The sequence below is a fragment of the Micropterus dolomieu genome, linkage group LG18 (assembly GCF_021292245.1).
Source record: "Micropterus dolomieu isolate WLL.071019.BEF.003 ecotype Adirondacks linkage group LG18, ASM2129224v1, whole genome shotgun sequence".
NCBI classification, from domain to species: Eukaryota; Metazoa; Chordata; class Actinopteri; order Centrarchiformes; family Centrarchidae; genus Micropterus; species Micropterus dolomieu.
Window position 1 is genome coordinate 27,622,986 of NC_060167.1, and position 23,895 is coordinate 27,646,880.

General features: G+C 41.9%; 1 protein-coding gene and 1 pseudogene across 3 annotated transcripts; both read right to left on the bottom strand.

Moving 5' to 3' along the window:
• Positions 1-1,873: 1,873 nt before the first annotated feature.
• Positions 1,874-3,933, bottom strand: LOC123986916 (annotated as a pseudogene).
• Positions 3,934-4,586: 653 nt separating this feature from the next.
• On the bottom strand, positions 4,587-22,229 carry tnks1bp1 (tankyrase 1 binding protein 1). 3 transcript variants are annotated; one of them, XM_046075150.1, is made up of 10 exons: positions 22,110-22,229; positions 18,763-19,773; positions 15,134-17,438; positions 7,964-8,076; positions 7,408-7,504; positions 7,055-7,199; positions 6,753-6,889; positions 6,440-6,639; positions 6,239-6,324; positions 4,587-5,227 (listed from the first exon to the last, which is right to left on the bottom strand). In XM_046075150.1, exons 2-9 carry the CDS (start codon positions 19,761-19,763, stop codon positions 6,249-6,251), a joined length of 4,074 nt encoding a protein of 1,357 aa, XP_045931106.1. In that variant the 5' UTR covers positions 19,764-19,773; positions 22,110-22,229; the 3' UTR covers positions 4,587-5,227; positions 6,239-6,248. The 3 variants fall into 3 exon arrangements, with proteins under 3 accessions (XP_045931106.1, XP_045931104.1, XP_045931105.1); XM_046075148.1 differs by having other exon boundaries at positions 6,753-6,898; XM_046075149.1 differs by having other exon boundaries at positions 4,587-5,234; positions 6,753-6,898.
• Between the last annotated feature and the right edge of the window lie 1,666 nt (positions 22,230-23,895).

The following is a 23,895-nucleotide window of genomic DNA, read 5'->3' on the forward strand; positions in this document are numbered from 1 at the left end:
CTTGTATTGTTTTTGTATTATTTTCTCTTGGGTATTATTGTCTTTACACTTGTTAAAGCACTTTGTAACTTGTTTTTGAAAAGTGCTCTACAAATAAAGATTATTATTATTATTGTCTGTATGTGTGTGTTTTAAAATACTTTTATTTTTTTTCAACTGATATTTGTTATGCTGTAACGGCATTTAGCAAGGTTTTAATGCATAAATAATGAATTTTTGTCATACTGAATGGTTTCGTAAAGCAGCTTCATGGTATATTAATAGTGGCTCTTGGAGTACACTGGTAAGGTACTGGTAGGTAACTAAATGTAACAACTATGACAGTCTAAAAATATTAGGTACTTTCCTAACATTTTTTAATAGATTATTCAACTGATTAATTATTAAAATTGAGTAAGGTTAACACTTTGATATATATATATGTTTTTAATAATAATGATAATAAATTAACAAAATAATAAAAGTATAAAGATTTGTACAATAAAAACAATAAAATGTTGCCTATTTGAGGATTGGCAGATTTAATTAAAAATGTCACAAAAGGGACACTGATGATGCAGTGCAAGTTGTGTCTTATTGAAGCAGCCTACAAGGATGGCTACTAACAATGTGGTGACATGAGTTTAAGTCATGGTGGCTCACCATTGCAAAATGACCAAGTGCCACTAGAGCAATATCAAAATAAAATATAACATTGACATATACTACTTCATTTACTTATCAAACAGTGTTAAAGTTTAGACCCAGGTCAAAAGCACACTCTCTAGTTTCCCAGCAGACAGTGGCGTACTTTTTCAGGAAGACTCTTCAATCTATTAACATCTCAAGTGTATTGAACTGTTTTCTCAGGTTCTGTTAATTCAGTTGGTTTTACTTTTTCATGACTTACAAGAAAACTTGAATCAAATTATTCAACATTAGTTTCGTTAACTCACATTTTTAAGGCAGCATGGGAACTTACATTAGTTATTAAGTATGTTAGTAAGTTAGTAAATTGAACCAGCTTAAAACGATTAACAGTGTAGATTGTTCAGAATATATTCAAATTTGGTGAAAGGAAATGTGCAAAACTGAAGTGTCCCGTGTCTGATGATGCTATGTGGGAAATGTCCCCAGTCAGTGCTTTAAAGCAAATCCATTTTAAATGTGATGTATCCTAAAATGTGCACACACACACACACTAATATAAAACTATTCCACCTTGTGACATCTAACACACTTGGGGAAAAAAGAGCTGGTTTTCAAATAGTTGGAGATTTTCAAAATGATACAGCCCCACTTTATCTGCAATCTGGCCAGTGACTTCTGCACCATTAAGCTACGATGAGCTGAAAACTTCACTGATGTCAAAACCAACTGAGTTGTGATAAAGGTTGAAGACTATCAGAGGATTGGCCTACGGTTTATAGCCTAGCACCCTCCTGTGTTACAGGTGGTCTTTTGCAACCTTCTGCACAATGTGCATCACGATCCCTGTCCAAGGTGCTGATCTTACAACCCCAATGATGTGGGAGCCGTGGGATACTTGTGATCAATTCCTTTGGCATTTTTTCCCAATTTCTCTATCCTACACATCAGACTACAACATAATCTGATCTAATTCATATTTAGGGGAAATTAGACTGGAGAGGCTCTCGCTTTTTATAAAATGAACCATAAGATTCAGCATCTCTCCCCACCCCAATACTGTGTGCCCCTTTAACCATATCATAATTGCCCCAATATTTTTAATATTGTTTCCCAGTCTAAATGATCGCTATCGCTCCTTATTAACCTCAATCATGCAAGCATTACAATGCTCTCCATAAAACACCTCCCTGGTATTCCTTTACGCAGAAATAAAGAACATGCAATAATTTGCAGGAAACCAAAATCAGGGCCAAAACCTTTATTTCCAGCAGATTTACATGTTTCTGTTATTGTCAGTTCCAGTTTTCCAAAATTGCATGGTAAGATATTGTAGACTACCAGGAGGCGCAGTGGAGAGACTGGGGACGGGCCAGCTGCCTTTAGCCTGCCCCAGTTGGTGTAGGAGGTGCTGGACGTGTGGTGTTAAGGTTGGGGTTGAGTTTGGGATTTGGGGTTGGGAGTAGGGCTAGGATCGGGTTTGGGGTTAGGGGTGGGGTTGGGGTTGGGATTAGGAGGTGTAGGGGCAGGAGCAGGGGCAGGGGTCGGGGCCGGGGGAATATAGCACCCTTTCTTGTGCCACTGCATGTCTAGCACACGTCGGACGGACTGGATCTGAGGTGCAGTGGCTCCCCAATCATTCCAGTGCTTGAAATCTCCATGCTCAAACACATACTGGCGCCCTCTGTAGCCTGGATACATATATCCCACCCACCTTTAGAGGGAAGAGAAACAGTAGGGTATAACAGGCTTATTATCCCTAAAAACAAAACAACTGCATCTTCTATAACATGGTCACAGCTTACGTTCCATTGATGGCCTTGGCACTGGCCACACGGTCCTGGAAACCATATGCCCACAGGCTGGGGACGTCATCATCAACGATCTCCATCTTTCTACCCTCAAAACCTGCATTCTCAAACAGGTGCAGTTTATGATCTGCGCTGTCCTGGAGAGAAAAACAACTGGTTTGAACATGACTTTCAGGAAACTAAATCTGCTAATATTAAACTGACAATACTGACCACTCTGAGAGGCCTGAATGAGCTCAGGCTGTAGCTATTCTGGCAGTTGGTCCAGGTGCTCCACCGAGGATACTCTCCTTTCTCCAGCACAAACTGTTCTCCTGCAAAACCTGGGCGCTCAAACCCCACCCATCTGACCATATGGGGAAAATGCATTACATATAACATTAATCTTTCGTAAGGGAAACAAAGAGAAAACAGGATGCAAATGCTGTGAAAATCAATGAGACTTGAAAAAGGGAAACAAAGTTTACTCACGGTCCTGACTCCACAATGATTGAGCCAACTCTCTGTGTCTTCTCCAGCACGTCTTTACATTCACCAGACAACTCCACCTTCTTTCCACGGAAGTTCTCGAACTCAAAAACCGCCAACTACAAGACAGGTGGAGAGTTGGACGATGTGTGATAGCCCCCAAAGTCCTAATCTATGGTATTTCTGTGTCATTATAATTTCACAAACATGCATTTGTGTATATAATGTGTGAAGTCACCAACAAAGTTCTAAGGTACCTTATATGTGGCTCCAGCCCCTCCTTGGCCCTTCTCTGCAGGCAACTGGTCTGGGGTTCCTTGCTGTTCGGTCATTTTCCCACTTCAAAGCACAGCAGTTACATAGTTAAGTGCTATAAGTGGCAGCATTAGATAGATTTTTACTCTTAGGTTGTTCAGTTCATAGAATAAAATTGTGTTTTCTGCACAAACAGAAACATTATTAAGCTTAGTGTAAAGTATCGTCACAGTTAGGACCAAAATGTCTCTGCTCTAAATTTAGTTGTTCACATGTCTATCAGCAAGACATTTGCACACTTGCCCAGCGGTGTCAGTTGTATATGTAAGAATAAAACATTAATAGGGCACACACAACATGCTGTTTAAGAAGCAAGCATCTGGATGCAGAGAGAAGAGGGGACAGGGAGAGAGAAAAAAAGAAAGGCCTGTCAGAGGGAGGGACGATCTTCATTCTTTTTTACCTGGATGGCTTGTGCTTCACTGCACCACGTACAAGCCACGCTCTCCGTCTTTCCTCTTTCTTTTCTCTTTTTTTCTGTCTGTCTCAGTGTGAGGGTGAGTGTGGGTGTGGAGGCCTGGCGAGCGGTTGGTGGAGGCCGGTGGGGGTATTTATGGTTTATTTCTGACCACAGCAGCAAAAAGCCTGTTGATGCAGCAAGTCTGTCGCACCCATTGTGTCCATCACACTGCTTCTCAATAGGCTTGCCCCTCTGTCCCTGGCACACTGGCAAACCGTGCCCAGCTCTGCCCATGCTGCCACCCCTGACCATGATCCTATAGTGGGCACACGCACTGACTGCCTGCCAAGAGAATGAACAGAGATCAGTCTCACTCAGCAGTATTGCCCCACCCAGCTATCTTGCTCTCCAGTTTCCTGTCTTCTACCTGTTTCTTTACCTTTCTCTTCACCCAGCATCCAAAAATCTGCATCCAATGTTGATGCTTATAGGACATAATTGAGACTATGTTATAAATACGTATGAACAAGCTGTGTCTTAAAGTTGACCTGCGGGCATATGCTTTGTCATGCTCCACTACCTTTTGCACAATGGAGAGCGATTTCCAATGAAAAACACACTTGATTACAGTTCATAGAAAAAGTTTTAATAAAATTCCCTCAATTTCCTCATATCATGCAGTATGTTGATCATAGATGATTACAGCATTGATGACAGTAATTATTTAACATTAAAAAGGCACATACAAAAATCTACAGCAGATTAATGCATTTTTCTGGGTTTAAGATCTTGCAAAACACCACTTCCTGATTCTGATATGGCACATCCAGAATTTCCTCCCAGCTCACTCTTGATGTTCTGACCAGCTATTGGGAGTTTTAATAAAACCAGGAAGTGCATCTTTAACCTTACTTTAAAGAGAAGACAGACACTCACGGCGTAACAAAAAGAAAAATTCCTGATGATCATGTTACTACAGGTAGGTTCCTGATTATTTTATTGCTTAGATGTACTAAATGGATGGTGATTTCTTCTACTTTTTCTTAAAGTGCTTAAAGGCTTACTTGGGATGATCTGTCATTGGAAAGGTAATATAAAAGGCCTTTTGTACAATTCAAACTAAATACACACGGTGCAATCGATTATTTATATTCAGTGTTTTCTGTACATTTATGTGTATGTGTGTGTGTGTGTGTGTGTGTGTGTGTGTGTGTGTGTGTGTAGGTAGGTAGATACCCTGAAGTGTCATCATTCCCTGTCAGTATATGATGGACTTACACTTGTCAACATAAGACAGTCCATGGATTTGCTCTAAATTACATTGTGGTATCCATTGAGCTGCTGTACAACAGTAGATTAAACATGTAGTTGGCATTAACACATCAGTCTTGGCACATATCCTTGGCACCATATTCCATTTACAAGATGGACAAGTTCTTGATGGCCTCTATGTTCAGCAGAAGCCAGATTTCCTCTCCTGAATATCTCAGTAAAGGTCCAAAATAAGGCACTCAAAGTGTAAAATGGAGTAATCATGGCAAGGTGTCTCTCAGCTGCAGCAGCTGGATGGATCGATTCTTGCTGAACAGCAACGGCACAGTGTCTTCTAAAGGGTACGAAAGAAAGAAAAGTTCAGAAAGACGTTTCCAAATCCCAGAATTCAGAAGACATTGACTTTATGTAATATATTCAACATTTATCACATATCATTTGTTGGATGGGTTTATCTGTAAGTACTCTACACTACCATGAGGGCATTCATTTATAGCATGGGTGGCCCAAGTGGTGCTGAAACCCATAATGTTCTTACATCGATGTGTCCTTTACACTTGTACTATATACTATAAACAGCAATATATAGCTATAAGCAGCAATTCCACAGCCAAGTAAAAGAGCATCAAGCATCGGAAACTGCATTCAGGTACAGGATGTCTACCCACTTCACAGTTTTGATAATAATAAGAGAAAGCATTGCAGAGATGTGGCCCACTTCCTGTTTTTGTCTCTGCCGTCAGTTTGGTCACAGTCTGCATTAAATAACACAACTGTTCCCGACAGCACTGCTGGACATTTTGAACTATTCACTTTCTATTATTGCAAACCTTTTCAGCTGTCTTGCATTATGACTCACAAGCGAAATTAGTCCTCTTAAATAATGCCTCAAAACTAAAAAACTCAGAATTCTATTGAAATGAGAAATAATAAAGAAAAAAGAGGTATGTTGGTACATGAAAACGTTTTAGGTGCTACAAAAATGCAAAACGTGTGAGTGGAACCTTTGACTGATGTGTTTTCCCGATTCTAAAATGTAAAAACATACTGATACTGCACGAACAAGAGAAAGAAAGCCTACAATAACCACAGGTATACAGGTATCCAACAACAGAACTCTCATTTTATATAGCAAGAACAACTCTGCATAGCAAGAAGTTATGATTTTAAGTTTTTAAATGTATATTTTATTATGTAGCAGAATCTGTCTTGGTATGATTATCACCTCGTCCATGTAACTGTGTGATGCCTATTTTTATATGTTTACATTAAATGTTGCAAAGCACTTTGTTATCGAAAAGTGCTATACATACAAATACAATGTTATTATAATTATATCACTCACCTGTGTCAGGCTAAGTCTCGCTGTCATACTGACTCAGACGCTTCTTAGACTTCAGTTCTTTCAGCCAAGCGGGAGAGGAAACGGCACTGAATGACACAAAGAATCACAGTTCAGAGGAGTGTCTTATTAAAATTACATACTACCTTTATTTTTTATAATTTTGCTAATAATTATAATATTTAAAATATGCTTTTTTCTTACCCTCCATCCGTGCCGCCTAAGGGTGGCAGCACTAGTGCAGCCCCAGCAAGATGAGCGGGGGCGCGAGGAGAGCGGGGCAGCTGGGTGGGAGATGGTGCCACTTCCTCCTTTTGACTTTCCTCCTCTCGTCTTGCCTTGTCTTCTTCCATTTCCTCTCCTCCACCAGCTCCTCCTCCACCTGTTCTCCTTTTTAACTGAGCCTTAGGGAACAAGTAAAATACACTTTACTCATTTCAAATGACACTCATTTGTATTATGTTATACATCATCAAAGCGGGAAAACATGTTCTCCTTGAACTTGGACAGAACTTACAATCAAGGCTGCAGGGCTCAAACCTGGGAACATGGGGACTCTCTGAGTGGTGGGAGGCGGAGAACAGACTATCTTCGGTTTAGGCTGCTCCTCCTCAGAGTCTGACTCCCTTTGCTTTGTAGATGCCTCCGTTTTATCTAAAAACACTGAGTTAACAGATCAGTCAGTGAATCATCATTCCCCCCATGCTTTTTGCCTGGCGCGGATGTATTTGATGGAGACGTTGCTTGTTTATTTAGATTTTTTTCTATCTCCAGTCATCCATGTAGATTAGATAATATTGCATAACATGCAGTAATTACCTGTGGAGTCATGGGTCCTCCAGTCCGGGCTTTCCGTTGGACACAGACCTGCACGAAAGGAACGCGATGGACGCGTCCGAATTCGCCTCTTACCCAGATCTGCCTTTAGTTTCTGTGCGCTGGTGTCGAGGAGAGGGGTGGAGCTCTGTGCACACACACACAAACACACAGAACTGAATACACTGTATTCACAGGTGTGTTAACAGACCATCACACTACAACAATGTAGACAGAAGTGCATATTTTACCAGGAAGTTCTGCAAAGCAACAACCAAACATGTCTTGTAGCTGATGATACAGACGTCAGCTGTCACCATTCACAAAGGAGGGATTAGAAAGAAAGAATCACCAACCTCAGGGAATGGAGCAATTTCTTCCTCCCAGTGAAGGTCAGTGGTATCAAGGTCTTCAGAGGAGCCTTCAGGAACTTGGTCAGGGACGGGCTTTGGACTGAAGAGAAAGAAAGCTATTTAAAATGGGTATTGTTTAAAATGCCTTCAGTTCAAGTTTAGGAGTAACTTTAGACCAATTTCACAAAACTCCACTCTTCTGAGTTTCTGTGTAGTGCTCTATTAACCACAAGGGGGCTCAGGAGGCTCAACTCTTGAAAATACTTGAAAGTACAGAGATAATGCTGTCACAGGATTTATGTTTAAAAAACAAAAATGTCTTTATTAGTCCAAATCACAAACTTCACTACATGCTCCGCTAATCATACTAAGAAACCAGAGCTAAACTTGGCCCTCCAAACTGTACCTTTGGGTGACTTACTTTAAGACTACAATGACTGACAGCTATAGGGCTTCTATTTGCAGTTGTGCTCAGTTTGAATCAAATCACCTCAATGTGAATCCATTCGTGTCTGTCTCCATCAGGGTAGATGAGGGAAATGAAACCACGCTTTCCTACCTGTCACTTCCAGATGTCCGTTCACAGGCCTCATTCTGCTGGCCTGGCTCGTCGTCAATCAAGGCAACAGTGTCTTTGTTTTCATCGTTTGTGCAATAACTGTTAACCTGTGCCTGGGAGACAGAAAGACAGACATTAAATTAAATTGGGAAATGAGAAAGAAAACATTATACAACAGAACCAGAGAAAACATCAAGGAAGCATTCTGGGATATATTTTGCTGAACTCTACTAATTTAATGTTAAGCATGTGCAGATAACTCTCAATACTACTCTGCCTACCTCTCTGCTGGATTGCCTGCTTTATCATATAAAATCAAATGGTGTAAATATTCTTTTGTTCTCTAAATTTGCACATTGGAACATCACATTGTGGAGCTGAGGCAGGGAGAAAATGAACAGTGTGCTGAGCCAAGATCACTAACTACAGAGGAAGAGAGGAATACGGACCAGCCAAGCATGCATCTTTTAATGAGCCGGTCACAGAGGCTGGGCTGTCCTCAATAAACAGCGTATATGTGTATGCACGCACGCGCACTGGCTTACACACCTATATGCCTACACACAGACACACCAAGCACTTTCATGCTGTCACGCCCACATGCTGGAATGCTTAGTGTGCGCACACACATGCACACAAAAGCAACTAGTGCACACTTCCTCACAAACATTCCTTTATGCTCACTTCACATTTTGCCAAGGGGCACATCCCAATCTTGTGTTGTCTGATATTGTCACCTGGATACAGAACAACACTCGAGTTTACACCCCTGCCCTCCAATGTCTCTTTTCCTTAGCAAGTCTCTTTATTACTCAGGACTCACGGAGCGCCTTCATTTGCACAATGCCTGTTATCTGGCAACGTCACAGCATGGAATGAACAGGCTTCTGGTGATTTTCCTACAACCATAGACTGTGTTTGGTTCTCACAGTCTACAGTGGCCACCACCACCATGCTTTTATCCTGAATCTGTCCTACCTTTATTACGGAAGTAGCCGCTGCAGCTCACAAAGTTTTTAATGTTGACAGATTTCGTGAGTGCATGTATGGCTAATGGCTCCCTTTCATACTACTCCAAAAAGTTTCTAGTGAATTCAAAGAGAAACTTAATTCAGTTTCTAAATATTTCCTCTTTGGCAGTGGTACAGTGAGACAATGGGCAAGTGTATCTTACATTTGAAATGAAACAGGCAATCAACTTTTCTCAAGTTTCAGAAATGCAATGATTAAATAAAGAAATTTCCGACTTCACTCAAATACCTTGGAATGAAAATTTTGTGCATTAAAGCAGAAGAATAGATTTTTGACCAATCGGGGGCAGCAGAAGAAGTTTTAAACACAACACATGAACACATATTAACACCTTATAAAGTTGATACAGAAAAATGTCTAGCAGGTACATAGCAACATTAGAAAGCATTTGGTGTTGTGTTTCTGGCAACCTTACCAATGTAAATCCTTTATTTACTCCCATTTTAGCTCTGTTTTGGCCTCCACCAAATCCAGAGGGAATGATTTGGCAGTTAAACTGCCAGCTAGTTGACATATGTCTGCCATTTGGTGCTGGACAGGTAGCATATAGAGGGTTTATCAGAGCCTTTTTTGCTAAAAACATCTGCCAGCTGTGGCTGGAAATAGCAATGATTAGGGTGAGACTGAACCAAAACAGTAAAGTTGAGGATTGTAAAGCCAAAACAAAGAGCTAAAAGATGTATAAACAGATTCAGATGTACGTACACTCTATGGAAACTCTACTGGTGGATTCCTTATTCTACAAGTGATAACTGGACATGTAGAACTATTGTAAAACTATAAACATAACAACAACCACCTAAATAAGTACACACACGAGAAATAGATTCTTCAAAAGGACATGCAAGTCAAGAAGGAGTCGGCTTTATTATAGTTTACCATCACATTTTTGTCACGGTCAATGGAATGTGTAAGATAGCATGTTTATGGTGTAGTGGAGAGGATTACAGCCGATGCCACAAGAGCAACTAAGCGAGAATCTAATCCAGAACAGAGGACGAAGACTGTCAAAAGAAACATCACTTCTAATAAAGAAAAGTGATGGATCATCAAATTAAAAGTGGAAACAGCCTGCAGGTTCCACATATATACATACACACACACACGTTCAAACCCACATGCAGGGAGCAGCCACAGTAAACACTTAAAAATAGAAAGACATAATTCAGCATGGATATGTCTCAAAAACAGCCTCTTGTATTGCCGTTGCCAGAGTATGTGATTATGAGATATACAGCAAGGGCTTAAAATAAAAAAATCAGACATATGTATCTGCTATCATGCTGTTTTGAGCAGTATATTTCTTAAAGGCAGACACAGATGCAGAGGGCATACCCATACTTGGATAACGCTTGTCTAACTGTGTCACACTTTGTTATAGTCCTCTGCTTTATCTCTGACACACACCACAGAGACAGAGGGAAAGGGCATCCATGGACACTGATAAAAGCCTACATTTGGACAACTTAATCAGATAACTGTGTCCTTCCTGAAACAGACTGCCACTGCCTGCTGCACGCCCTCTTTACATTTGCATGGTTATCTATTAACAGACGGGTGTGGGAAAGGACTGAGTTACTTGGGAGGTTTGGCGCAAATTGTGAAAAGCACCTAAACCCTTGAGCTAGCCAAACCATAAGCAATTCTATTCATAAGACTTGACCTGGATCTGATAAGAACAGAACATATATCAGCTCTTACAGAGCAGGTTTCAGTGGCTCTCCTCTGCAGAGTCTTCCGACTTCTGACGGAGAAGCGTCGCAGAGATCGCCTGCTACGTCTGGCGAAGCTGCGCAGTGGTGACATGGCTCTCTGAAACCTTCCTTCTCCACCTCTTTCTTCCTCCTCTTCCTCCTCTTCTTCCTCCTCCTGCTTCTCCTCTGAGTTGCCCATCACCAGCTCCAGAGCCCCTTGCAAGGAGCGCCGCACACTGCCCACCCAGCCCGCCACCTGAAGCTGGGCGGAGGACAGTTTCCCTCCCAAGTACTGCATGGTTGAAAAAGCTCACACAGCTGGTCATCCAGGCACTAGGGTCACCATGGGAACTGGGTCACCAAAGAAACTGAGGTTCAGCTTCGTCAGAGACGGAGGGGTTTTGCGGGTGAGTCAGAAAGCTGGGTCCGTGACCCGGCTTTCAGTTGTCTTTTTTAGCAAGCAGAAGGCAAAGAAAACATAAATTGTCTTTTGTAAAAATTACGTCATACAAAACAAGATATGGTCCATCTTTGATTTGAACGGGATACGGCCTCTCTCTCCATATTTTTATGGTTCACGTCACACAAACTTCCTGTAACAGTCTATTATTTGCTGTCAGCAAAGAAGTGCATGTGTTTGCACTGTGACAACACTATTCCTCTGCAGCACTCACTGTAAAGAATGTGACATTCTAAACAGCAGCGTCCCGAAGAAAGATCACATAATCATCCATTTAAAAGACAGTGACAGAAGTCTCTATCAGAAAGTCCCCTTTGCCTCAACTTAGGAAGTAAAAAAAAAAAGCAAAGTAGTTTTTCGTCCTGCACACAAACAATTTTGACGATTACCCCTGTTCATGTGTTACCCTCTGTCTCTCTTTTGTTGAAACTTGTTCTGCCACAGTCAAGCCTGACTGCTTGCGTACCTATGTCCCAGTTGACATCGCGACTCCATTTTCAATTCAGAAAAAAAGAAAAGAAAAAAAGCAAAAGCAGCGTGGGAAATATTTGCCACTTCAAACATCCAAAGCCAGGTACAGAGAGGTAGATCAGCCCTTTTATCTCCTTTAGACCTGAGTGATTTCAGAGAACGTCAAAACAAAGCGGAGGTCTGTGCTCGGATGTGGAAAATCCTGAGGGAAGGAAGGTGCAGCAGGCTGGGCCAAGGTGCTTTCCGTACCTCCCTCCTCTGCTCTCTTCCCGTAGGTAAATGCAGGTTGCTGAATAAACCAGGTCTTTGTGAGAAGAGAGGGCAGAGGGAACTGCAGAAAACTGGAAAGTTGAGAGAAAGAGAACAACAGGGACAGGACTAGATGACTGAAAGACAGGACAGTGGACATGTGAACTTTGTCGTCCGAGGTTTAGCCCTTCCTCTTTTGTGTGTGTCTTATGTGTGCCAGAAAGTGTGTGTGTGTGTAAGGGGGTGACGGGCTCTCTCAAAACTGGGTAGAGAGGCTGAGTAGAGAGACAGACAAAGAGGGGCACCATGTATGGACATTCTGACACGCTGCCCTGTTGACCAGATCCAAATGAGGACATAATGACCACATAGCACCTGGCCTCTTCTCACTACACATCTATCCACCCATCTGTCTGTCTATCTTTTAGTCACGGTGCTGCACGCTTGGCTGCACAGCTTGTGTTTTCCCAGTAAACATTTTTCTCATTCCGCTCGGTAAAAATAAAACACTTTTCTCTGCCACACACCAGTGGCTTTGCTGTGGAGATTTTCTTTCAGAGTATTTAATAAACTATACTAACTGTACCTCTTAGTCTTGTAGTGGCCATATTATAGCCGTGTAAGGTGCTCTACATGAGATAAACTTCTTGGTTTCTGTGGTGCAGAATAAGGAAGTGCACTTTTTAAGAGCAGCAGCACCACTCAGTGGTGAAAACATGTTTTTTTTCACACAACCCATGACTGCTAAGGATGATAGCAAAGCTATCAATACCAATGGCCTTACAGCAGTTAAGAGGTTACATGTACAATGCCCCCTTCCAGTCACTGGTTTTGTGGGTTGGTTTGTTTGCCAAAGCATGCACACAGGTAACAGACACGCAGCATCACAAAAGACGCACACATACAGTCACACAGTTCCATCTGCAGAGTTAAGTGTTTTCATTGATTTGAAGTTTTGCGTGTTCAAACAGGTGGCGAACCGATGTGTTTTGACTGGTGTAGCCCTGTCGGCAGTTCATTCACTCTGATGTACTCTAATTGGGAGCTACCACAACTCGTTGCTCCATTCACCGTTTGTGTTTGCCTTGTCTCTTTTCATGGTAAAGTGTAATCAAGTTTTCAGAAGTTAATTTTCAGATTTTTTTTAATGTTAATTTCTGCTGCAAGATGTTCATTTAGTTGCACTTTAAATGTATAAATGTTTAAGCTTGTTTAGGTGTGTTGTTAGGGTGTAATCTTCATTTTAGTCTGTTACTCTGTTATTACCTATAACAAGGCTAACACTGCTAAGGTGACAACATAAGCTGACAACTACCAACTAATCAGTCCTTTAAGGCAGTACAGCGATGACGTTTATTTGTGGGTCCACCCAGAGGTTCAGTCAGACATGGTTTGTTGACTGCAGCTGAACAACACCTTCAATGGGCCTTTGAATTTGAATCAACTGAAGCAGAGAATAAGCTTTGTGTTGGAAGCGGCCGTGTCATATTTATGTATCTAGACTTATATAATATCCTTATGCACTTTGATGCTTTGATCCAGTCTCGTGTCTGTATACAAAATATCAAAATATGAAGCTACAGCCAACATGGTTAGCATAAAGACTGGAAACAGGGAAACAGCTATCTTGGCCCTGTCTAAATGAGATGTAACACATTAATTAGCGAGCATTAGAGATGCTGGTAAGCAGATGTTGTTACTTTTAGTTACCAGAGCCCAGTTAGCTGTTTCCCCGTTTTTTCCCAGTGTTTATGCTAAGCTAAGCTAACCGACTGCTAGCTCCAGCTTCATATTTATCATAACAGCCGTAAGTGTGGTATCAATTTTCTCATCTAAAACTTGGCAAGACAGTGACATTTCCCAAAATGCCAAACTATGCTTTTAAACACCATCAAAGCATTTGATCACATTGATGAAATCATTTTTTTCTATGAAGCAGTCCTCCTAACTGATTTTTATTTATTTAGTTTTTTTACAATTACAGAGATGTGAAAGGAATAGATATGACAACACCTCTGATGGATGAGAAAAGTGTTGTCTCATGGTATATTTTGTCATATTGCCCACCCATAAGTTACACAAACACTTGCTTACACTTGACTTAACCACATACCTTGAATCAAGCAAGTAAAACCTGACTTCTCTCTTTCAAACAGGCTTCATACTCAACATGTAGTGTATTCATTCGCTGCTTTAATTAGTTTAGTAAATGTAACTATTCAACTGGCTAACTATAGTGATGGGTGAGGCTAGCTTACTGCAATACAACAGCTACGATAAATCTAAAACATACAAGGTGTGCCCTCCCAGATTGCTAAACTGGCCCTGCAATTTGCTGCACAAGCACTAGCACATATCAGGTAGCATTTCTATCTGCAAAGACTCACCCAAAGCTGCTGGAGATAACCCATCCAAGATGCCCACATGAAATAATCCATCCCTCCATCAAATGCTCTTTTTCTTTTAAACAGGCTTTGACACTGAAAATAAACGTGCTCTTTATGCACTGATAAGAAAAAAATTAAGCTAGAAGAGAGACAGATGCAGAGGAAGCCGTAGCCTCACTTCCTGTTAGATTTCTTGCTGCCATAACCACACATCTACATACATGCACCACCAGACGTAGTCTGTAAACGCACTGTTACAGATGTCTGATAGATTTAGAAAATGCATTTGGGACTAGAAGTAAATTGATTGAAAATACCCTTGCACAAAACTAAATGAATATTGAACATGGACAAGAAATTTAGTCTTAATTTTTCTCATCCCCAACATATCATTTTCAGGGGTAATCATTTGAGTGCACATGTCTTTATTGTCACACCTCTTAAGTCAACACTTCTACATCTTTAACACTCTGCACTCTGACATTTTCTTTGTTGCTGTAAGAAGCAAGCTCTCGCTGTCAGAAAGGGCAGACTACTGACACATTGCACGTAGACGTAGATCTAAGGCCGTGTTTGTTTCATTACTCAAGAAAAAAAACCACAACAAGTTCTTAAGCTGTAACTTTATCAAGCTCAAACAAGTGTAACGAGATGTTTTTCCTCGTGCTACAGGAATGGCAATATGTTGCTACAGGTGTGTTGTTGCCAGGCTGATATGATTCAGTGGTGAAATACCCACATTTACATGTTTGCTCCTGCCTCTGTTCTTAACCTCACCCTCTCTGTATCATTAAACCCTTTCATGTAAGTTTGCAACAACAACAACATAAAAATCAAGTTGCAGTCTAAGCGAATAGGATTTCATTTTTGTATTTACCTGTTTCGTTTCTTCTTTGACTTCATCCTCCTGTGTCTCCTCCTCTTCCTCCCTCTCCGTCTCCATCTCCTCTTCCTCCACCTCGATGGAGATGAGCTGTTGGTCCTCCGGCCTTTCCTCCTCCTCCTCCTCTGGACTTTCCTGGGCTAAAATGGGCTCTGGGCTGTCTGTTTTTTTCACCTGCTCTGGCACTTTATTTTCCCAGCGGCTGACATCCACAGGCACCAGCACTTCCATTTCCTCTTTTTTCACAGGGTCAGCTACCCCACTCTGAATGACTGGAGTAATTTGTACTTTAGCCTGTGAGCCCCATCTCAATGGTTTGACTGAAAAATCGTCAAAATCCACATCGATCAGAGGCGGCCTGACGGAGAAGTCGTCATAAAGGACTTCGATTTGACTCTCTGTGGACTCATGGGTTTTTGCTAGGGGGGGATATAGTGACTCTGACTTCAGAGGCACATCTTCAGAGTCAAAGCTGATTAAATTTGGCTCTGCTTCGTGCACCACACTCTCTGGTTCCCTACTGGTCAGCCCATCCCTTTTTCTCTCTTCCTCCATTCTCAGCTTTTCTTCCAGTTCTTGGGCTCGCTTTCTTTCCTCTTGCAGTTTTCTCTCAAGCTCTTCCACTCTTTCTCGTTCTTTCTGCCTCTTCCTTTCCTCTTCTCTCCTCTCCTCCTCCCTCTGTTTCTCCAGTTTCCTCATTCTCTCCATCTCTTCTTCTTTTTTCTGCTGCTCTTGCATCCTCTTTTGCCTCTCCTTTTCTCTTTCCTCTGCCTCCTCTCTTAATCTTTCTTTCTCCCTCTCCTCTTGTCTGAGTCTCTCCTCTTCCAGTTCTTGGGCTCGCTTTCTTTCCTCTTGCAGTTTTCTCTCAAGCTCTTCCACTCTTTCTCGTTCTTTCTGCCTCCTCCTTTCCTCTTCTCTCCTCTCCTCCTCCCTCTGTTTCTCCAGTTTCCTCATTCTCTCCATTTCTTCTTCTTTTTTCTGCTGCTCTTCCAGCCTCTTTTGCCTCTCCTTTTCTCTTTCCTCTGCCTCCTCTCTTAATCTTTCTTTCTCACTCTCCTCTTGCCTGAGTCTCTCCTCTTTCTGTCTTGCCCTTTCCCCGTCCTCCTCTTTCTTTCTCTGCCACATCAACTCCAACTCTTTCTCCTTTTCCCTCTCTTCTTCTTCTCCTCTCAACCTATCTGTCTTGTTCACCCACTTTTTTCCACACTCCTCCTCTTTTTGCTCCTCTTTATTCATTCCTGCTTCTCCCAGTTTTCCCTCCACTCTGCACTCCGCCTGCCCCTGACTCGATGTCTTCTCCTCTTCTCTCAGCCTCTGTCTTTCTCTTTCCTCTCTCAGTCTCTCCTCTTTCCTCTCCTCCTCCTTCTTCTTTAATTTCTCTTTTTCCCTCTCCTCCAGATCTTGTTTAAGTCTCTCCTCTTTCTGTTTCGCCCTCTCTCTTTCCTCTTCTCTCTGCCTCTGCCGCATCAACTCCATCCGTCTTTCTCTCTCCATCTCTTCTTCTCTTAGCCTTTCTCTTTCCCTCTCCTCTTCTTTCAACCGTTCTCTCTCACATTCCTCCTTCCTCTGCCTCTCCATTTCTTCCTCCTGCAGCCTCTCGCTTTCCCTGTCCTCCTCTTCTTTCTTCCTGGCCTTTTCTTTCTCCCTTTCTTCTTCTTCTTCTTCTTTTCGTTTCCGCTCCTCTTCTAACTGAACTTTCGCCTGTTCAATCTGCTCTGTTCTCCTTTTTTCAAATTCCAAATGTTTCAGTCGTTTCTCTTGCTCTTGCGCCTCATCGTCCTTCTTCTGAAGAACTCTTCTGTAGACAGGCACTGAAACAGAGATGGCCTCCTCAGCTTCATCCTCAGAAGCGTTGTCTTCTTCTTCTGTGCTGGAATCAGACGGTGAGCCCAGGATGATAGGAGGAGCACCATCATCTCTCTCCACAACACCAAAGCGAACAGAGCGCCGTTTGACATTGTCCCTCTTTGGAGCATGCTGAGCAATTTCACTCGAAGCTACGTCTTCCTTATCAGTGGCAGTGTGGCTCATAGATGGGATGTGATTGTGTAGTGGGACATCACCCTCTGTTGACTTGATCTGTATATGCGCTCCTGGAGTCTCTCTTGAGATTTCCAATGACGTATCTCCTGTAAGAGCATCTTTACATGTTTCCATTGGGGTCTCTGTGGGTTGTTCAGCAGCTGAGACCTTTGAAGGAGGATCTACCGCCTGACTGGACGATGTCCCGGTTGCAGGAGGTTCAACAGGTGGCCTTTTGGGTGTTTTCTCCACTGTTGGAGCAGTCGCTGGCTCAAAGCTGTGGAAGAAATGACAGTAATTCAAGGAAAAGAACTGACCTGTCTTCAACACATCCTGGCACATTTGATCACAGCAGGTCACAATAAAAAGAATTGCTGTGCTAAATATGAAGCTATAGCCAGCAGCAGGTTAGCTTCGCTTAGCACACACACATACTGGAATTGCGGGAAAACAGCATGGCTCTGTCCAAAACGTAAGAAATCCACCTATAAGTATGTCTAGAGCTCAGTAATGTTGTTAACATGTTGTACCTTTTCTGTTTGCTTAATCTATGCAAAACAAAAATATGTAAAAATTATGCGTTGTGGTTTTACGGAGGGAGTGGGACTACTACTTTTTTGGCCTTCTGCCACTTCCTGGTGTTTTGTCATCGCAGTGAGGTTGCCAGCCGACAGACACAGACACCATCTGACACCATCTTACCAAAACTATTCCGTTAAAGGATTGGTTTATCCAAATTACAAAAAAACATATTCCTTCACTTACCTGTAGTTGTGAAAGAATATGTTTTGGTTTGACTTGCCAGGGTCTGAGAATATCATCTCTCAGATTTCCGCCTCTATGTAACCACAAGGTGGATTTCATTTGTGGTGCTCAAAACACTGAAAGCTTACATTTTAAAAATTCAACGGCAACTTCTCCTCCCAGAAACAGTGTCTTTGTTATTCTGGATAATCCACACAAACACACACACACACTGTTGACAGTTTTCATAATTATTTCTTTCCGATAAAGAAGTTCTAGTTAAAACAGCTGACTCAAAACAGTGAGGACATTGTTTTTCTAAAGACGTCTTGCTGTTGCATTTTCAAAAAATGTCATTTTAAATGCGGTGTGTAACACAAACAAATAGTCACCTGGTTTGCACTCTTATCTAAACCTTGTTATTTGAGTACATACATCTGGCCACAATCTTGATATTGCAAACAACATTCTTCATTTCCCACATCCCTGTTAATGTCCACACAAAGCACAGTGCGTAAGGAGACACAAAGGAAAAGAATACGGTGCTGGTGACACTGCCTCTATAGTTCTACACTTGTACTCATCTTCCCACTGTGCAGTTTATTATGCACCAATGAAGAACCAGTTTTACCCAAGGAATACTAACTATGTTGATTAGAAAGATAAATTACAACGTCACAAAGAGATAAATCTGAAATGGAAAGTTGAACCCTGGGAAATAATAGCAAAACCATAATAATATGTGCCATTAACCTTAAAATAAACTTCTTGTTTGATGAGAATGTTCTTTTCCTTTAATTCGTGCCTATAACACGTTGCCAAACACAAACAGCACAGATGAAAGGAGGCTCACTCACCTCTTAGAGCGCATTCGGGGCACAACCTGAGGCTTCTTCTCGGTCTTCGGACCCTTTTCCGTGACCCAGTTTTTGATTTTCTCTTTTACACCTCCTGTACCATTTATCACTTCTGGCTCCTCTCTCTTTGTTATGACCTCTGGCCTCGATGATGAGTCAAACAGAAGACTGATTCTGCGTTTTATGCTGCCTCCTTCACCGAAATCCTCCTTCATTCCACCTGCATCACACTCTCTGTTTGACGGCTCGGCTGTGGTCTGGCTTTGCTCTGGATCTGAGGACTCTGGCTTGTTTGTGTTGTCTTTGGCGCTGGTTGTATAGCTGGTTATACTTGGCTGGGGGGGCAGAGGTAGGCCACTGGACTCAAACTTCGAGGTGAGCTCTGCGGGCAGGCGCTTCCTGGTGCCGCTCCATCTGTTTGCTGGATTGGCTGTGGAGAACTCACTTCCTGTTTCTTCAAGCTTTTGGACGACAGAAGTGTTGTTTGTTTCATCTTCTTTAGTTTTTCTGTCTTTCTGTTCTGGGTTAGCTACGATATCTACGGGTGCTTTGTGGTTTGTTTGGATGGCACTGACTTTCTGGATTGGCTCGGCCGTTGGTGTCTCTTTGGGTGGGGCGGTTTGTGCGGCTGGCTCAGACTTTCTGACACTAGAATCAAGAATATTCTCTCCATGTGCTTTACTGTCTTTGGTTGTTTTTGACTGATGTTTGGCGGCAGCACTTACAGAGCTGGGTTTGGAATCAGAGGTGGTGGGTTGTTTGGGGGGTTGCTGAGCCGGGGGGGTCAAAGTCGGTTTTGGGACACCTCCGGCCTCATATTTTTCAGCCTGCTCTTTTGTTGTCTTAGAGGCTGCAAAGACCACCCTTGGGGCATAGATGGAGCGAATGGTGGAGTTCTTCTGCAGAGAGAAGGGCTTGGGAGTGAGCAGAGGTTTGGGGGCCAGAGCTGGCTTGGGTTTTGATGTGCCACCAGCCAGGGATCCCTTAACGGAGCTCTCCATAACTGATTCGCTGAAAGAAGAGAGGAGAGGAGGCGTTTACATACAGCAAGACACAGCCTAAGTCTGGTTAGTCTAGATTTTTGAAGGCACACAGGAAAAGAGAAACTAATCAATCAAACTGAATAAACACCTGAAACTATGACAAGTCTTCCTGCTGGGATCATCTTTGCTTTCTTACTTAGTTTTCTTCCTCAGTTTAGTTTTTAAATAATGCCAAAAACTGTGTTTACAGTGGGCTCGTTTCTACAAAATTAAAACATTTGGTTCAGTTCAGTTCAGTGTGTTATTGGCATGAATGTTTCAATTAAAACAATGTTGCCAAAGCATTTAAATTGCCAGTTTCTCCTTCATAGTCCAGACCTGGCCTGACACTATCACCTTTTTTGAGCCGAGGGCATAACTGTAGTTTTGCAAGTAGCGTCTGAGGACTCATCTCGATTGATGATGTAGAAAACTTGACTTAAAAGAGCTATATATGACATTCACACGTGAGAAAAAGAAGATTCTGGTTTTTCATTTTCTAAGGCTGACATAAACTGTTTTTCTCCTCTGTGTTAATGACTTAAGATCAGGTGGGGGAAAAAAGGTAAAACAGGTGGAGAGAAGTTATGCCATCTTATCTCTGATAACTGCAATTTCACTACAAAGGTCACCCAGCAAGTAAACAGCTGTGGTCATGTGAGTAAGAAACACTACTCAAATCTCTGCAGCACAAGTTTACAATGTATTATACATGAAAAACTGTACTAGCAGAGTCTTAAAAAGTACATTTATAGACATGAAGTGTGATATTACACTATTATAATATGTGATTTTGACAGTGGCAGTAACATGAGCTGCCATACAGCTTTGTTATTTTGAAACCGCACTCAACATGAAAAACTTCTAAAGCAGAAATCAGAGCAGGTAGATGGGAGACATGTTCATATTCTGCACAAGTCAGCAATCCCTTCTGCAGGCAAGACACATTTACATTTATTCATTTCGCTGACGCTTTTATCCAAAGCAATTTAAAATTGCTATACATGTCAGAGGTCGCACGCCTCTGGAGCAACTAGGGGTTAAATGTCTTGCTCAGGGACACAATAGTGGATGGGTCACAGTGGGGAATTGAACTCGGGTATCTCTCACCAAAGAAAGGCATGTGTCTCACACAATCACACCAGATCTCCAGTAGAACTGAAACACAACAAACAACCTTCTATGTGTACTGTCACATGAGCAATTTTTTTGTCAACACTAAATAACCACCAACGGTGTGTCACAAAAGAACAGCCATATTTGCACAATAGTAATGTCTCTACGTTTGCTACACTAAATACCACAGTCATTGTGTGCGGCACGTCATCTGGTCTGACCTGTAGGACTTTTGCACAAACCGGTAACTCCACACCTCATAGTTTATTACTGAGAGTTTCAATGTGTCAGGAAAATACTCACTGTGTCACTCTCACGTTATCAATCCACAGCTGGTTTGCATGAACTGCTTTGATTTGAAGTGTGGGCTTACATACTTTTTGCATGTGTTTTGTAATTATCTATTTTGCTGCATTGCTAAATCACACACCACCTCTGGGGGTGCATGATATTGTGTAATGGGATCAGAGTAGACTCCTAACACCAGGCAGTGGGGTTAAATATGTGTCCTGTTTGTGCCTTTTTTTTTCTTTCTTCCTAACAGTTGAATTCCTAAGAAACAAACACTGTCTGGCAAGTAAAGCTGCAGCTGATTGATTATTTCTGCTGCTTATTTAGGCCACATTCAGTGAGTGCAGGGCGCAGTGAAAGTCATTCTGCAGCAGCAGTTTCTTTATCTCTTGTTTGCCTTTTAGTGCATGTTACCCACCTAAGGCTGACGCCTTTCGCTTTCATGTGCACCGCATTATTCATTTACTACTTTGAGTGATGCTGCGAGAAGCTAACGTTATAGACACTGAGTTTGGGACCAGTCTGGTCCTTAAAGAGCCAAAATATCGCGACGTAATGACTTGTAGCACACATTAAACGGTGAAATTAACGTTATGTCAGTACATGTGTTTCATTGTGGGCTGTTAATAAGTTACTAATAAACGCGTCAACAGTGTTGAACTACCAGTCGTTGAACCAGCAGTGTGTCCACCGCAGCTGGACAAAGGAAACTCAGATAACTTTACGTTTAATTCAAGCTAAACTCTCAGTCCTGTGAACGACTCTTTTTGAAGGATATATCGTCAAAATATTTACGTTACAGAAACATAGCATATAGATTGTGCACCTGCTCTTAACACCAGCTTTATGAACTTATCTATCGGTTGAAATGTACATTTCTCTAGCAGAATAATTCAAGTTATTTATTTTTTGTTTTACCTTTTGTCTTCACGCAGTCATGCAGGTGGGGGGAGGATGGAAGGAAGGAAGCGGGAAGAAGTTACAAAAGACACTTGTCCCACAGTTTTTCCGCAGTCTCGCCTGCTGAGCTGTTGTCAAAAGTGCTTTTTTTTCTCCAAGTCATTCGCGATATGTAGACGTCAGATTGCACTACACCCAGCTGACACTCCCTCCGGCCGCCCCAGGTTGAGCTCCACGCAAGTCACATACTGAGAGACACGACTGGACAGGAAGTGGGGCTTTCTTTTGCGTCAAAATAAAAGCGCGACAACCAGTGTCGCGAAAATACACGCGCTCCTTCAAGGCGTCATCACTGAAGTAAGACCATCAACGAGAAGGTGCTGTGTCTCCATTGTGTGCCACAGAGTCAGCTAGCCTAAGTACTGCGTTATAAAGAGAGTTCTCATTTCAGTTTGGGCAGTACAAGGGTAATAGCCTAGTTGTATAGGGCCCTGCACAAGGGGCCCCAAGAGGAACTTCCTAATGGCAAGCTGTTTACTTTTGTTTTTACAGTGGAAATGTCTTTGACCCAGCAGGTAATATTGCCAACAAGATGAAATAATCAATTATTAAAGGGGGAATCAGGCATGCACCTTAAATGCTTTGCACAGTATTTATTTTTTTAATTAGTGTAGACTAGGCCTACTGTTTCTAGCATCAATAGTGTTAGCTTTCAGTAAAGCACGAAAATTATGAAATTATCTGCAATGCTTAGATATAGCAGAGAGAGAAAAAGGGAGCTCAATCAATGGGGCTGAAGTGACTCACCATCATTTAGAATATCCTCATGAATTTGTAAAGTGCTTCAATCGGCGCTTTTGTTTTAAGAAATTGTGCCGGAAGTGCCCTGTAAATTAATTTTAACTTGACCGAAGAAAGCTGTTCAATTGACTTGTTAAACAGGTTCGGACTGTGGGGTATGGCCACTTCACACAGTGTGAAAAGCAATTGGATCCATGCAGTTCTCCCTGCTTTATGGAGAGAGCTGAGGGTACCTGGGACATCTTAACAGCAGGAAGTGCCCACCAGCTCTCACACACTAAAACCTCATTTGCATAACACCTTGGCTTTACAGCTTAATTTGCGTTGTCTTCGTGTAAGGGCAGGAAACACCACAACCAAGTGGCATGAATGACTTTTGAAGTTCAGCAAATCTGAGAAATAAGACTTGTTAGATGAATTCATCTTTGTTTGTGTGCGAGTGTGCATTGCTCTTGTTGTGGGAACAAACACGTCCCCATTAATAAATTGGCTAAATCATCAAATTGTAGGGTGAAGACTTGTGTTATGATAAGGTTAGGTTTAGGTAAAGGTTAGGGTTAGGCAAATAGTGGTCATGGTTAGGGTAAGGCTCCAGGAAATAAATGTAATGTGTGTGTGTATGTGTGTTGCGCTAGCTTTGGGGGTTAGAATTGTTTTTCAAGTCATACAACATAGCTACAATAGGGCACATTTGCATTTCTACAGTGGTGGAATGTAACTAAGTACACTGACTCACTGTAGGCCTACTGAACAGCTTCAGTTTAGAAGGAACCACTGTTGTTTGTCAGCGTCTAGTCAATGTATTTGGAACACAAATGGTTTACAGCTTTTCTTCTTTACTACGAGTTCAATATGCACCTTTAAAGTTTGGAGAGATTATGTCCTCCCCACCCCTCATGTGCCGTTTCAGACCCTCAGGACTTTAATTCTAAAAATCTCCAACTGGAAGATATTTTTATTGACATTAAAAATGCACTTAAGTACAAATTTGAAGTACTTGTAC

Bases quoted from the DNA above. Each gene is read 5' to 3' on its own strand.
- tnks1bp1 (XM_046075148.1), bottom strand. From the start codon at position 19,763: ATGGAGAGCTCCGTTAAGGGATCCCTGGCTGGTGGCACATCAAAACCC. The intron at 6,899-7,054 runs GTAATTACTGCA...CTGTTAACTCAG, and splicing joins GAGGACCCATGACTCCACAG to TGTTTTTAGATAAAACGGAG. The intron at 6,640-6,752 runs GTAAGTTCTGTC...TTGTTCCCTAAG, and splicing joins TGAGCCCTGCAGCCTTGATT to GCTCAGTTAAAAAGGAGAAC.